The sequence below is a fragment of the Ornithorhynchus anatinus genome, chromosome X2 (genome assembly GCF_004115215.2).
Source record: "Ornithorhynchus anatinus isolate Pmale09 chromosome X2, mOrnAna1.pri.v4, whole genome shotgun sequence".
Taxonomy (NCBI): Eukaryota; Metazoa; Chordata; class Mammalia; order Monotremata; family Ornithorhynchidae; genus Ornithorhynchus; species Ornithorhynchus anatinus.
The window spans coordinates 24354701-24370256 of NC_041750.1; the positions used below are offsets into that span (position 1 = coordinate 24354701).

A 15556-nucleotide genomic window follows, 5' to 3' on the forward strand; every position below is an offset into this window, starting at 1 on the left:
AAAAAGAAACAGAAGATCCTCGTCTCTTATGAGCCCATAGTCTCAGTGGGGGAAGACAGTTGAGGAAAAGAGGAATGCTTTGTAAACAGTGGAAGCCATAAAAAAAAAACTTGTTGATGGGAAAGTTTATTCACTTGGCTCCATAATCTAGTGACTAGGTTATAACCGTGATATTTGTTAAGCTCTCACTCTGTGCCAAACATTGTCATCAGCGTCAGGGTAGATCGAAGATAATAGGGTCACACACAGTTCCTGTCCCACGTGGAGCTCACGGTCTAAGTATAGAGGGAGAGCAGGTCATGAAGTCCTAGTTTACAGATGAGGAAACTGAGGCCCAGAGAAGCAGGCAAAAGTGTCCGAGCCGGGTTGAGAACCCTGGTCCTCGCATTCCCAGGCCCGAGCTTCCTTATGCTAAGCCGCCCTGCTTCCCCACTGCGGGTGAGTTGGACAACTTGAATTTGTTCCATCTCTGCTACTCGGTCATGGAGGGAAACTTGATGTGTCTCATTTTCCCATCTGTGAAGTGGGGCTCGTGATATCTGCCCCTTTCTCTCTCACAGAGATGTCCTAGAGATAATGGAGCAGTGTAGGCGGAGAAAGTGCGTCGGGGAGGAGAAGCTGATAGAGAAATTGAAGGTGGGAGGCATTGAGCCTTGAGCATCTGAACTCGAAATATTTCACCATAACGATCTGTGTGTGTGTGTATGGGGGAATGTCTTTTCATCGTACCATTTCAGGGCTTGATGAGGAGATATGACGGCGGATGGTAAAACTGCTTTTAAAGCACTGTGCCGAGAAAATTTCAATATTGGGAGTGGTTCTGGAGGAGGAGTCTGAATTAAAAATGTAAGAAGTGTCTCCGTCCTTTCTTTCTCTTACCTCCCTCTGCCAGACTACCCACCTGGAGATCGCCCCGATCACCAGGCGTATGGTGGTTTGTCCATAGCGGATTCTGGAATTCTTGGAGATGTTGGAATTCTTTGGGATTAAACAGTTGCCTGGCATCCACTCTTTTGTTGAGGGATGATCTTCCTTACTGACTTTCTAAGGTGTGACTTTGGCATCGGGAAGCTCCCTATTTCACAAGAAAACTTTCTGCCTCCCTGGATATATACCCACATTTTAAAGAACCCTGCTGTATAGGGAATATTATTTTAAAAAAGAGTAAATTGGGCAACTAGGTAGTGCTTGGAGGGATTAATACTGCCCTTCTCTTCCCCAATTTTCTTTGAAGTTTACCTGTTTTCCTCTCCCACCGTCACTCCAGCCTTGCTGAGTTCTTGTTCAGTGATGTCTGAGTGCTTTCTGTTGCATCTTTCTGGCATCCAATGTTGATGTGGAGGCCCATCTTCAAATTTGGACAACACCTTCACTTTGTCTGCTTGTCCCTCCCACCAGGGCTTCTCACCCTGGCCACTCTCTGTGTTCCTGCCTCCCATCCGGACCTCCCTGGCCATCCCCCCGCCTCCCTGCCCCACTCTGGCCCCATCCCACAGAAGGCCTAGTTTCAGCCCCTCTTCTTTCCTGGGGTTTTCCACGTTCAAAATGCACTACTGCTAGGGAGAGACAGTTGAAGATGATTCACACTGACACGGCAGCTCCCTAAACCAGTTTGCCTTTAAATGCTCCATCCTGCCCGCTGCCCTCGGACCCTGCAGCATCGGCCCCTAACCAGTCCCCCTGACTCTTCGCTTTGAGGCCGGCTCGGAGGGCGAGGTCCAGGGCGGCCGTCGACGCCCTGGACTCGAGAATCCTGGGCGTCGATGGGCGTCGAGAGACATGTCGCCGTGTGTGTCGTGCCAGACACGTAGCGTAGCTCCGTGACCACAAGCCCTCCTTTCTGCAGGTGTGTCTTAATCCCTCCTGAACCTAGCATTCCCCTGGCCCACCCACCTATTCACAGTCCACCACACTTCCCTCCCCGGCTTGGACGGATGGAGGTGCCACGGCCAAACCACGGAGCTCTGTGGCGGCAGCCACGGCTGGGGGAGGCGGAAGATAAAATTCCGGAACCTAACACATTGCCCCGTGGGGCTGGACCGGACGGGGTCGGGCCGGCAGAAACAGAACTGTCCTGTATGTAGCCAGATGAATGGCCACCTTCTAGGGGTTGCTGAAGAAGTTAAGTGACTTGCCCAAGGTCCCACAGCAGACAGGTCGCGGAGCTGGGATTAGAACCCAGGTCCTGCTAACTCCCAGGCCCATGCTCTAGCTACTAGGCTTCTCTCCTTTATATCTCTCCCTGGACCTCCCAGGATCGACTGGAGGGCTGTGTAACGGCTTATCCCCACGGCTCTCTTCACTCTAAGAGCCTGAGGTCAGGCCGAGGCTTCAGCCCAAACAGGATGCAGTTAATTGTCCATGCCAATTTCTGTTTGAAGCTATTCTGGGAGTTTTGTTTACATTTTGGAACTATTTATGAAATGCCTGTGTTCAGGAGGGAGTGGGATTCATCCTTCTTGTTTGGGTTTGTTTGGAGGAGGTAAACAGTGACCTCATTTCCCTTTCAAAATTGCCTTTAGCACACCTTCCCCCAAGGGGAGGAGAATTCCGTAGGTCAGAATGGTCCAAGGGGTGGAGTCCAGCCTGAAATGGCTGATGACAGTGTAAGGGAGGTTCTTCTTTTCCCACAGTTCTCAACCCTGGACGCAGCTGTCAAATGTGCTGTGCTAGAGCTTCCCTACTGGGTTGTTGTGCCTAAAGTAAACTAACTTGTCCCCCACTCTCTGGCCTTAGTGGTTTACTGGCTAGCATTTCTGGCAGGACTCTTAGCCCCAAAGGGTTGACCTGGTCCCTGGGGGGTCAGGTTGGGTCGACCTGGTCCCCAAGTGGTCAGACCCGGCCAGATTGACCTTTTTTCCAGCGGGTAGGCTGGGAAGCAGCTGCCAAGCTACATTTGTGGTGGGAGTGATGTTTCAGAAGGAGGAGGAGGAAGAGGGCTTTCATCCAGACCCCGCTGGACCTCTGCTCCCTCGGTCAACTTAAGAGCATCACCTGGAAGGCAGCTTCTCTTCCAGGAGGAACTGGCAGCCCTCCCCACCCTCCCTCCCACAGCAGGGCTTCTGGGGAGTGGTCGACTGGATGCTGTTGTGATCACCGTTATCAGCCAGAGAGCCGTCCTGAAACTGGTTGTTCTTTCCCTTGGCCGGGCGAGCGAGTGACATGCCTGAGGTCACACAGGAGACGAATGGCGGAGCTGGGATTAGAACCTGGGTCTCGTGGCTTCGGGGCCACTTTCCACTAGACCACACTGCTTCTCAGAATAAGAGCATCAGGGCACTGCGGCTGGAGGAGTAGAGCTCCAGGTTCCTCGCGGCCCGGCACTTAGATACGAGAGAGGCAGAGTGGCCTAGTGGAAAGATCCCGGGCCTGAGAGTCAGGGGACCTGGATTCTAATCCCAACTCCGACACTTGGGCGATCCCAACTGCTGGGTGACCTTGGGCAAGTCACTTAACTCTCACTCGTTCGTATAATGTATACTTTTCCATGGGAAAGAAGGACTGTATCCAGCGTGATTATCTTGTGTCTACTCCTGTGCTTTGTACGGTGTCTGCCACTTAGCCGATACCTCCATCGTCATCATTATTATTATCAGAACAGTAGTTAAGTAGACTTGATCCCCGCCCTCAAGGAGCTTAGAGTCTACTGTGTGCAGACCACTGCGCTAGGCGCTTAGGAGTAGACATTCCCTGCCCTGAAGGAGCTTAACCATCTGGCTTACGATCTATTTTCTCCTCCACTTGTAGGACGACAGCGATGGGATCCCGTGGTCAGAAGAAAGAGTGGTGCGCAAAGTCCTGTATTTATCCCTAAAGGAGTTCAAGAATGCCCAGAAGAGACAGCAGGGCGACGGCCTTACCGGGAGCCTCAAAGCGGTCAATGGTAAGCGAGCGATCCGGGGACGGTTGGCGGCGTTCTGGGCCCGAGCGAGCTGCTGGCCGGGATTGGTAGCCGGCTGCCGGGTAACCGTAACGCCAGCTTTCTCTCACCAAGGTGGGAGACTAAAGCTGGAGGGGTCTGGGACCCACCCTCCATCCTTCTGCCCCTTAACGTGGTTCTTGAGTTTTTTCTGGTTTTTAAAATGGTATTTGTTAAGCGCTTACTATGTGCCAGGCACTATACTAAGCGCTGGAGTAAGGCTGGACATAGTCCTTGTCCCATGTGGGGCTCATTCTTAATCCATGTTTTCCAGACGAAGGGAACTGAGGCACAGAGAAGTGAAGGGACTTGCCCGAGATCCCACAGTAGACAAGTGGCGGAGCCGGGATCAAGAACTCAGGTCCTTCTGACTCCCAGGCCCGGGCTCTATCCATGAGGCCACGCCGCTTCTCTGGGTTGCTTTGGGTTGTTCTGTTTAAACTGACTCCAGGTCAAATGGGGCAGTTCTAGCTGGGATCTCGGTTGTATATCACCTCTGACCTTGATGGATCAGGAAGCGACGACAGTGAGGATGGGTCCCTTTCTGATGGCTTAGGGCTGTCTGTTCCTGGTTCGCGGGTCATCCTCGGCATCTTTCCTTGGGCAGATTTCACCAATAACGTCCGGTAGATCTTTGGGTTAGTTGGCATTGACTCTGATTCTTGTTAGCAAAGGAGCAGCTACTGAATCTATCGATGGAATTTACTGAGCACCGGCTGCGTGCAGAGAGCATTTTACCATTGCTTGGGAGAACACTGTAGAGTTAGTAGACATACTTTCTGCCTTCAAGTTTATAGCCCAGCAGGGGCAACGGACCTCAGAATGACTGATGGAAAGGAGGAGGGTAGAAAGGAGCATAGTAAGTGCTCAATAACTACTAATGATTGATTATCGTTATCTGTTGTAGCTCTTGTCATGTGACACACGTTTCCACGAGGCACTCCCTCCTCCCCCCACAGGCCCCAGGGACAAGTGAATGGGTTGTGCCTGCTGTGTGCTATAGCCTGTTGAGGGGTGTTCTCCCCAGGGGAATTCAGGTTCTTCCAGGAGTGTGTCCACAGGCCACTGTTGGGTTGCTTCGTCAGGGGCAGGGCGGCGGTCAAGTTGGCGGCGATGGATAGAAACAGCCCGTCAAAGGCATAGGGCTCCCCGGGCACTCAGCCCCAGAGACACCCAGAAGCTGCGACCCAGGGCTTGCTCTCTGCTCCATAATCGGACCCGTCCGGGGAATAGGGGTGACTAAGGGAGGCAGGGAATCTCGGCTTCCCTCCTACTTCGTCCCCCCAATCCGAGCCCACTCCTCATCTGTAGTGCTTTCGAGCAAGCCTGCTTTCGGGGCAAGATGGAGCCGGTCCGTCTGGGACTTGGACGGCGTGCCAGGGAACGGAGTGGGCCGGGATGGATCTGGGGTTCCGGTCTCTTCCCGCTTGAAAACTCCTGCACCAGACCCAGCATTGACACGAAGGCTGTGGTCTTCCCTGGCACACCTGTCCGCCCCAGAGGGCGGCCAAGATGTGGCCTTCCCAGAGACCTCTCTGGCGGTAAGAGTCCTCCCGTTGAGGCTCACCTAGCTAGCCACCCTCTCGTTTCCACTTCTGGGTCCTTGAGTCGGTCAGTCGTATTTATTGAGCATTTACTGTGTGCACTGTACTAAGCGCTTGGGAGAGTACAGTATAACGGACACATTGGCTGCCTCTCAGTCCCTCTGCCAGTGACCTTTTCTGCTCCACAGTTATTTCAGGGGCCCAGCTCACCCAGAAAGAGGATGTCCAAGAAAATGTTGGTACATGTTTTGTGTATCCTTGATCCTGGCTTGGACTTAGCCGGTTCAGGGCAGTCTATGTAACAAAGTTTGCTGGGTCTTAAGGCATCGTCCCGGAGAGAACAGCCACCGGGCCCCCAATATTTGGGGCTGATAATTCAGAGACTTTTCTCTTTCCATGTTGTCACTCCCTGCGCGGTGCACGACAATGAGCCGTAAGAGCCAGGGGCTCCGGGTCCAGAGAGGACGAATTGGCGAAACATCTGAGCTAATTTTCCCACATTCAAACAGCAACCGGTGACTCCAGCCAACTGGCTGCTGAAAGATCCCTTTGATGGGAGTAGCTAAGGACCTGACGATATCGAGGAAAGAATTCCAAGAAAAGTTGGCCTGGATACTTCCAAGATTGCTGGAGATTTTCAGTGGCACTTGGCACTGAAGCAAGGCAAGAACAGTTCCTTTTCTCAGTGGCAACAACTTCTGTCTTCACTCTCCTGATAAAAGCTTCCAAGGGTTTTTCATTTTTCTTGAATACCAAAGGCCCTTCTCTGTTGGCTGCAAGATAGCTAATGTTTGCCTGCCTGGGTCTTACGTTCTGCAGCTACATGAGAACTGCCCTCTCTTCATCCCACTCTGTTGACAAGTGTTCTGGGATATGGATGTATTTTGGGTTGGGGATAATTTTCATTAAAGTTATTGACCCTTTCTGAGAAACACAGTACCCTAGCTCCTCCATTCCCCTATATATTGTGGAGTTGGGTGTCGGTGGGAAGCTGTGTGGCCTCGCGGAGAGAGCACGAGCCTAGGAGTCACAGGATCTGGGTCACCTGTTGGGTGACCTCGGGCAAGTCACTTAACTTCTCTGGGCCTTGGATTCTTCATCTGTAAACTGGACACTAAATGCCCATTTTCCTTGTGAGCCCCATGTGGGACAGGTTCAGTGCTTGGCACATAGCATCTGACAAATATACAGTAGTTGTCATTTTTAAAAAAACAAGAAATGCCACTCCGGATCAGCCCAACCAGTTGGGTTTCCTGTCCCTGATAGTGGCCCCGGATGATATGTGGGTGGACACTCTGTCCTCACGGTCATGAAGTGTGCCACCCAACACCCCAAGCCTTTTTCCCTAATCTTCATCATGACCCCCCTGTAGACTCTATGTTCCTTGTGGGCAGAGGATGTGTCTGCCTACCTACTCTCTTATACTGTACTCTCTCAAGGGCTTAGCATAGCACTCTGCACACCACAAGCACTCAGTAAACACCGTCGATCACTATTGATGTTGTTATCGTCGCCGTTGTATTTAAACGCTTACTGTGTGTCAGGTGCTGCCCTACATGCCGGGGTAACAGGTTGGACACTTGGGGCTCACCCACTAAGTAGAAGGGAGTAGGATTTCATCCCCATTTTACAGTTGAGGGAACTGAGACCCAGAGAAAGTAGGTGACCTGCCGAAGGTCACAAAGCAAGGAATTGGCAGGCCAGGTCCTCCGACTCCTCAGCCTGTCCTCTTTCCGTCAGGCCGTGCTGCTTCTCAGTGGATTGACGAACCTGTCCCCTGTGAGTTAAGCACTCGGAGAAGCCATCGTTATGGGCCGTGCATCCTTTCATTTATCCAAACTCTTCTTGAACCTGCTGTTATTTTCCACCGGCACAACTTCCTGGAGTAATGAAACCCATATGCACATCGCTGCTGGTGAAAAGGCGCTTTCTTTGTGTTTGGTTTGAACCTCGTCTCCTCCAACTACCCCTGGGTGCCCCCTCCTCCTGGCGTGTGGTGGGATTGATGGGGATATCTGTGGAGCACTTATTTCCTGCTAAGCACTGGGATAGCTGTCGGATAGGATGCAGTCCCAGTCCCACCAGGGCTTCTCAGGGTATTGGGGAGGGAGAATGGATATTTTATGGCCATTTTATAGATGAGGGACTGAGGCTCAGCGTGGTTGTGACAGCAATTCTGCGCTTACCCTGTGATTTTGTAAAACCTCAATCGTTTCCCTTCCTAGCCTCGTTTGCCTTTCTAGTTGCAGGCTAATCTTTTACATTACTGAGCCCACAGAATAACTTCAGCCTCCAGTCATTTGGCTTGCCCTCTCATTGTATCCGCTCCATCCATCCCCCTCTAGAGTTTAAGGTCATTGCGGGCAGGGAATGTGTCTCTTACATTGTACTCTCTCAAGCGCTCTGTACACAGTGCTCAGTAAATACGACTGACTGACCGACTAAGATGGGGCCACCAGAACTGCCATCCAGGGACAAGTGTGCCGTGGATTTCTACAGCAGCCGAGCTCTGCTCTTCGATCTTTGCTTTTGTCCAACCCCATTTGCTTGTATCCACCCCAGCGCTCAGTACAGTGCCTGGAACATAGTAAGCGTGTAACAAAAATCCGGTATTATCATTATTATTACTATTATTCTATAGGGTGTCAGGCTCTTCGTCAGCCTCTTTGACTTCGTCGTACAGGTAGCATTTAGTTTGGCATTTCATCTTCAAAGGAAATAAACTACAGTAGATCTCTCTCCAGATGCTTTACAGTGCACTTTTGGGGGCTCACGTTTTTTTCCCCACTTCATATGGAACAGAAAATCAGAAGAGGATTGCTTTTAAATATTCAGGAAATCCTTTGTGGCAGCCAATGGGATGGATGCTTTGATTTGGATTAGTGAAACAAGTTGAATTTGGAACACCATGCTGTGTGGAGATCCCCTTTAAAACTGCCTTTCGTTGAGGTCACGATTTTAATGACAGAACGAGCTGTATAGGTTTGGAATTAATTACCCCCTCTCTCCTGCGAGGGCCCTATAAGCAAACCAAAAATCTCGATGGAAATGGCTCTTCTCAGTTGTAGCCTTAAACGTGAAATGGAACCGTCACAGTGATACAGGACATGATGGTTGAAACACAGCTCGACTCTCCGAAATGTAATTCCATACTTAGAGATGAGAGCTTGTTCCTTTGGATTTTTTTTTTTTTAAACTTGCGAAGTGCTCTTCAGGGTCAGGGCTTGGTATTTTTCAGTATAATTCCAGTTCGATGGTTGGCAGTGGATTTCCCCCTCCCCTTCCCTCCCTAAGACTCGAACGCCATAGGATTAAACGGCTATCTTTCAGTGGCCCATCCTGGAGTCTGGCCAGCAGTGGGATATCTCTGTAATTTTCAAAATTAGGTCTCCTGCCTTTTTTGCTCAAAAAGACGATCGTGGCCCAGAAGGCGGCATCACCCAGTGGAAGGAACACGGGACCGTGAGTCGGAAAGATCCTGTCTACCTGCTCTGTTGTATCCTGTTCTCCTGAGCGCTTAGAAAAGTGCACTGCACAACAGTAAACGCTCAATAAATGCCACTGATTGATGTCCCGAGGTCACAGCAGCGGTAGCCATGGTCAAGGCCTCCACAACTGTCTAAAAATCGAGAAGGCCTCACACCATGCTGGACAAAGCACGGACAAGGGTCCACAGCTGTTGCACTTTTGTTTATGGTATTTGCAAAGCGCTTATTATGCGCCATACACTGTACTTAGCACTGGGGCAGATACACCCTAATCAGGTCGGTCACGGTCCGTATTCCAGATGGGGCTCACAGTCTTAATCCCCATTTAACAGATGAGGTAACTGAGGCACAGTGAAGTGATGTGCCCAAGTTCACACAGCAGACAGATGGTGGATCAGGGATTAGAACGCACGTCCTTCTGACTCCCAGGTCCATTCTCTATCCAGCAGGCCGTTTGTCTCCTTTGCCCCCTTCCCCATCTCCTTCAATCTCCTGGGACCAAAATTAGCACTATTTAATATCATGGCCCCCAAACAAATAAGGCACTGAGAGAGAAGAGGGCTTTTAGTCATTTGAAATTCACTTACTCCCAGAGCAAAACATTAAAGGCCCTGCAAGCTCGTCCGTTCCCCGGGCGAAGAAATCTTCCTGGTGAGCTTTAAGAAAGAAATTGTTCCTCATCCCAGCGGGAATGTGTCCAGAAGGTAGACCAAGGGTAGAGAGGGAGTTTGGGAAGGCCTATCCAAGGAGCAGAGGTGGACTGTAGAGAAGGGGAGAAAATTCCCAACAGAAGCTCTGCAGGTGGTAATGGTGTCCTTTATTTTTAATCCAGCCACTGCTGAGAGTTGGATCCGATGCCCAGAGGAACTTGGGCAGAAAACCCTCTCCATCTTCCCTCTTTCCTTTCCTCTCCCCCGTCTCCTTCCGTCCCCCCCTTTCCTTTTCGATTCCTCCTCTCCACCTCTCCCTTGTGTCATCCTTGTACCGTTTCTGTGCACCCGATTAAGCTGCTGCCCCGTAGCCCCAGGCTACTTTTATGTAGATCGAGAAGCCCCACAGTGGGCCAGTGGCCGCCAGATTCTCCTTCTGCGTCCCTGGGTCAGAGAAGCAGGAGAAAATTGAAGTAACCCAGGCTGGCAGGCAGTGTTTGTTTTGGGATTCCAAAAGAGCAGGGGCAACAAGAAGCTGCTGGGTCGTGAAGCGCCGTGGCCTCCTCTGGAGACAAGGCCCCCTCCTCTCCCTCCCCGCCCCCCCAAAGCGATCCTGGCAGCACCGTGACCTGGAGATGTGGAGAGGTGGGGGACTAGCTTGCCCCAAGGGCCAGGCCGGAGGTGTATAAGTCCTGTCTCCGGTGGGAGAGCCACTGAGTCGAGAGCTGTTCCTTGCACATGTATGAGCAGCTGCAAGGAGCAGCTTGGATGCCCCACCCCTTTCCCCCCCTCTCCCCCTCTCGGTGTCAGGGATCAGGGATCGTGGAAGCCAAGCCTGAAAGAGGTGAGCGCGAGACCCCCTCTGGAGTCCCCGGGGAGAGAGCGGCCGGCCAGCAGCTCGGAGGGCGGTCCTGCTCCGACCCGGAGCTATTTCCAGCTTGGCTGGAGGCTCCAGAAGCCGGCGTCCCGCCCTGCTCCTCCGGGACGGCTCACCTTAAATCAACTCGAGCCAGTCAGACGCCTCGCCCCGGCCCTGTGGTCTGGCCTCTTACGAAGCGGACGGGAAGCCAGGTGCCTTGGGTGGAACCGGGGCGCCGGAGAAAGGGAGGGGAGGACCAGGCCAGGGGAGAAGGGAAGCAATCGTCCGGGCTCTTCCCCCCACCTCTCTCTCTGCCTAGCTGGCCTGCCGGGGGCCCAACTCGCCAGCTTTCAACACTGGTTCTCTGCCTGGTGGCCATCACGTGGCCCAGGGTAGCCTAGAACTACTCTGGCCACCTGGGGAGGACCAGCCCCTCTGGGGCCAGCAGCCAGGCGCTGCTGTGGTCGGCCTCCAACCCTGCTTCCCTCCCTTCTCTCGCTCACCCCCCATCTCAGTCGATCCTTGTCAAATCCATCCATTAGAGAAGCAGTGTGTCCTAATGGAAAGAGTCAGGGGTTCTGGCTTCTAATCCTTGCTCCTCCACTTGCCAGTTGTGTGACCCGGGGCCAGTCACTTAACTTCTCTGTGCCTCAGCTTCCACAGCTGCAAAATGGGAATTAAATATCTGTTCTCCTGCTTATTTAGACTGTGTGCTCGATGTGAGGCAGGGACTGTGTCCAACCCGATCACCTTCCTAAGTGCGCGAGCCCCAGAGCCTGAAGGCTTTGTCTCCGGAGTAAACAAGAGTGAGTTGGTGCCGCCGAGACTGATTTTAAGGCTGTAATGGCCTTGGCCCAACAAATTCACTCTTTCGATCTGTTGCCAGTCAGTCAGTCATATTTGTCGAGTGCTTACCATGTGAAGAGTACTGTGTTAACCACTTGGGAGAGTACGGTATAACAGAATCGGTAGACACGTTTCCAGCCCGCAATGAGCTTACAGTCTGTAGAGAGGGGGAGGTTCTATTAGCCAGTCAGAGGGAGGTTTATTTAGCAAGGGTGAAAAATGCACATAGGGAGTCCCCGGACCATCAGCGGGACCCTCAGCGGGAGACCAGCCGACTAATCTCCTGGGGATTTGGTTGTCCGACCCATGGGGCCGTCTTCCCAGCAGGCCAGTCCTTGGGGCACAGAGGATCCCGCGCTTTGCTCTTTTCTCTTCCGTCGGAAAGCAGGCCACGGTTTAGGGGAGAGCCGGAAGGGGCTCGTGTCCGCCGACTCGGTTGTCCTCTTCCAAGTGCTTTGCACAGTGCTCACCCTGTAGACTGTAAGCTCCTGAGGGCAGACCCCGCGTACCTGAGACTGCTCTTTTTACTTCGATGGAGAGAGACCCTGCTCCTCACCATCCCTGGAGCTCTCTGACACTCAACGGAGCAGGTCCCGTGCTTGGCCTGTTGCGGGGAAGGGGCGGGGAGAGAGGAGAGGCAAAGCGGCCTAGTGGAAAGGGACTGGGAATCGGAAGACCTGGATTCTAATCCCAGCTCTGCCGTGAGCCTGTTGCCTGACCTTGGGCTATATCATTTAATTCTCTGGCCCCCAATCTTCCCATCTGAAAATGGGTATAAGACAGTCGGTGAGCCCAAGGAGGGACGGGGACGGAGTCCAACCCGACAGACTTGTCTCTACTTCAGCCCTTTGCATGGAGTACACGCATAGTTAAGGCCTTAGTTACGACTACTGTTTACTCGCCCCAGTTTGAGCACCGGGAGCCAGCAACCGGGGCCTGGGCCGAGGGAAGCCCGCTTTCTAACGGAGCAAGCTTTCCACCTTCTTAACTTGGGACCCATCCTCCGGACTCTGGTCTTGGCAGGAATTGCAAATGGAGCGTATACTGCCCCCTCTTAGCAAACCTTCCTGCTTTCCCACTACAACCCAGCCCTCACACTTCGCTCCTCTAATGCCAACCCACTCACTGTGCCTCAGTCTCATCTGTTTCACCGCCGACGACCTCTCGCCCGCGTCCTGCCTCCGGCCTGGAACGCCCTCCTCCTTCGTATCCCACACGATCACTCTCCCCACCCGAAGCCATATCTGAAGGCGCGTGTCCTCCGAGAGGCCTTCCCCAACTAAGCCCTCGTTTCCTCTCCTCCCACTCCCTTCCGCGGCACCCTTGCACTTGGATTTGCATTCTTTATTCGCCCTTTCCTCGGCCCCCCCCCCCCCCCCCCGGCACTCTGTCCGTAACCGGAAACTATCTATATTAACGTCCGTCAACCCGTCGTGGGCAGGGAATGTGCCTTCCGACCCTGTCGTGCTGTGCTCTCCCAAGTGCTCGGGACAGGGCTCTGCACGCACCAAGCGCTAAGTAGATTGATCGAGTGTCTAGGTGGCACCAGGATGGAAAAGGGGATTGTCTCGTCTGCTGGACCGCCCCCCCACCGCCCAGAAGTAACAGATCCATTGGGCGTAGATCTCTCTGGCACTGCTTTAAGGCAGAAGTGCCTTTCCTGGCTCTGGTCAAATTGCAGGAAACCAACCCCCGAGAAGCCCCCAGCCCCCCAAGGGGGGGTGGCGAGGTAGGGGGGAGATGGGGGAGGGATCTGCCTCCAGGGGACTAGGTTTAGGTTGCCATCAAGTGGCTACTGGTGGTAGTGGACAGAGGATACCAGATGGTCCCGTGGCCTTCCCTAGTGAGATTTCTCCTCATTGACCCCTCCTTTCCTTCCTAACCCTCCCCTCCATCCCCCCCAAATGACATACAGCCAGTGGGAGACATCCAGTCCGACTGAGCTCGTCCTCCAGGGCCTGCGTCTTGGACCAGAGTTCCCCTAAGGGTTGAAAGCCTAAGGCCGTTCTTCCCGACATGGAAGAAGGACGCCGCGGCCTTCTTCGCCAGAGATTAAGGGCTAAGGCTTGGAGCTGTGGATCTCAGTGCATCCCTCCCTCGCCCCCTCCTCCGCCCCCCCCCCCGTCCCTGGATACGGTGGTGTCGTGTTTGCCAGCGGAGGGCAGTACCGGGGTTCTGCGGCCCTCCGGTTCTGTATCTTGGTTCGGTGGATGTGGGAGGCCCGGGAACTCACCTCGGGGCAGAGATTTGCCGGTGGTTTTCGGGCCCCGCCGGGTTTCTTATCTGCTGTGAAAGGAGGCCGTGCCCGGTGCTTGCGTTATTGTTATATTGTACTCCCCCAAGCGCTTAGTGCAGTGTTCTGCACACGGATGGCGCTCAGTAAATACGTTTGACTGGCTGACTGAGGATCTGGGCCATATTAAGAGCGATCGCACGTCCGTGACACTTGGGACAGGTAGAATCCTCCGCTGCCTTTGATTTACCCGCGCCTAACGTAGGTAGTGGGAACTGGGCTCATAGGTACAGGGAAGAGGGTCTGCCGAAGGCCTGTATGGAAGCCTGTCTGAATCAGGGGAGGAGTGGGAGGCGATAAATCAAGCCCTCTCAGATGCAAAGAAGCAGGATAGCTCCTCTCCCACCGCACCCCAGCTTGTACTCTTTGTTCCCCTCTAGCTAACCTACTCACTGGGTCGTCTTCTCACCCTCCCACAACCACCAACTTCTTGCTCGTGCCCTCCCCCGCTGCGTGGAATTTCCTTGTTCCTTCATTTCCTGCAGACAACAGACCCATTTTTCTCGGCAGCCCGAGCCACTTCTCTCCACTCGCCCCCTGCCCCTCCGTACCCGCCGTGGGGACCTGAAGGGAAGATCGGTTCTCTCAGATTCCAGACGAAGGTTTCAGCCTGAAAGAGAGCAGGGGAGGAGGGAGGCCGAAGTCAAGGGCGACTCGAGAGGAGAAAGTCAGGGAGGAACAAGGATGGGGCCACTGAAAAAAGAAAACTCATCAGGTTGATGACTTGTACAACTTGTGAGAAGACAGCACGTCTCTCTCCCCCTAGAGATGTGTCTCTGTGTGTGGGTGTGTATGTGTTAGAGAAAGAGAGAAAGAAGCGGGGGATGGAGAGAGTAAATATGTTTATTTGCTGGGTCTTTTCAACCTTTTTCTTTGCTCTACTTTGCAAGTCGTAGGCAACGCTTTTTCAGGGAAAGGGTCTGCCCATTTGACAGCATGATCTTTCACGTGTCTTGAGTTGTTGCCGGTAAACCTTTTCCCGTTTACCTGATCTACACAAAACGCAGAAAGGATCAGGGTGGGGTGTCCCGTGGTGGGAGATCTTTCTTGGTCTGCACTTTAAATTGTTGCCATATGCCTGTTTGAGCCAGGCCAAGAGGGGCCTGGTTAGAGTTACAGTTGGGCTGGCTCTTCTTGGCAAGAGCAGATTGAAGGCGTCTTGAGGGCCAGGATCACGCCTGCCAGTTCTGTTGTGTTCTCTCCCAAGCACTTCGTACAGTGCCCTGCGTACAGCTGGTGCTCAATAGGTACCACTGAGCGATTGAAGAGAGTACAGAGAAAAGAGAGGGGGAACAGAGTAAAAGAGGATCTCTTTCCTGCTCGGCTCCCAGCTGTGGCAGCATTTAAAGGGAAGTGTTGGGGAAACCTACCCATTATCACTAGGCCAAAAGAGTGCTTTTCCCCTTAAAGGGAAGTAATGATTATCATTCTCTTGTCCTCCCTCTTCTCCACCCTCCCTGTTGCTATTTTGGTATTTATTAAGCTCTTACGTATTTGCTAAGCCCTGGGTATGCACAGGATAATCAGATGAGGCAGAGTCTCTGTCTCTCACAGGGCTATTCATCTTTAATTTTTTAAGGGTATTTATTAAGTGCTTGCTATGTGTCAGACATCACTAAGTGCCGGGGTAGATAGAAGATAGTGGCTGGACACAGCCCGTCCCACATGAGGTTCAGTCTTTATCCTCATTCTACAGGTGAGGTTTCTGAGGAAGTGACTCGCCCAAGGTCAGTCAATCAGTGCTATTCATTCATTCAGTCATATTGAGTGAGCATTTACTGTGTGCAGAGCACCGTACTGAGCATTTGAGAAAGTACAGTGCAGGAATAAAAAGAGACAGCTTCTGCCCACAGTGAGCTCACGGTCTGGTGGTCGGGGGCGGCGGCGGGGAGGTGGGTGGACAGACATCAGGACAAGTAAACAGATATCAATATAAATCAATAAAATTACAGATATA

At 52.8% G+C, this 15556-nt stretch overlaps 1 protein-coding gene across 1 annotated transcript in view; it reads left to right on the top strand.

Annotated features, from left to right (window-relative positions):
- Positions 1–15556, top strand: part of JARID2 (jumonji and AT-rich interaction domain containing 2) — a 209515-nt gene that overhangs the window by 108680 nt on the left and 85279 nt on the right. Inside the window, exon 2 of the mRNA XM_029052933.2 lies at positions 3748–3883. Within this exon, the coding sequence (XP_028908766.1) occupies positions 3748–3883 (136 nt within the window). The remainder of the gene's footprint in view (positions 1–3747; positions 3884–15556) is intronic.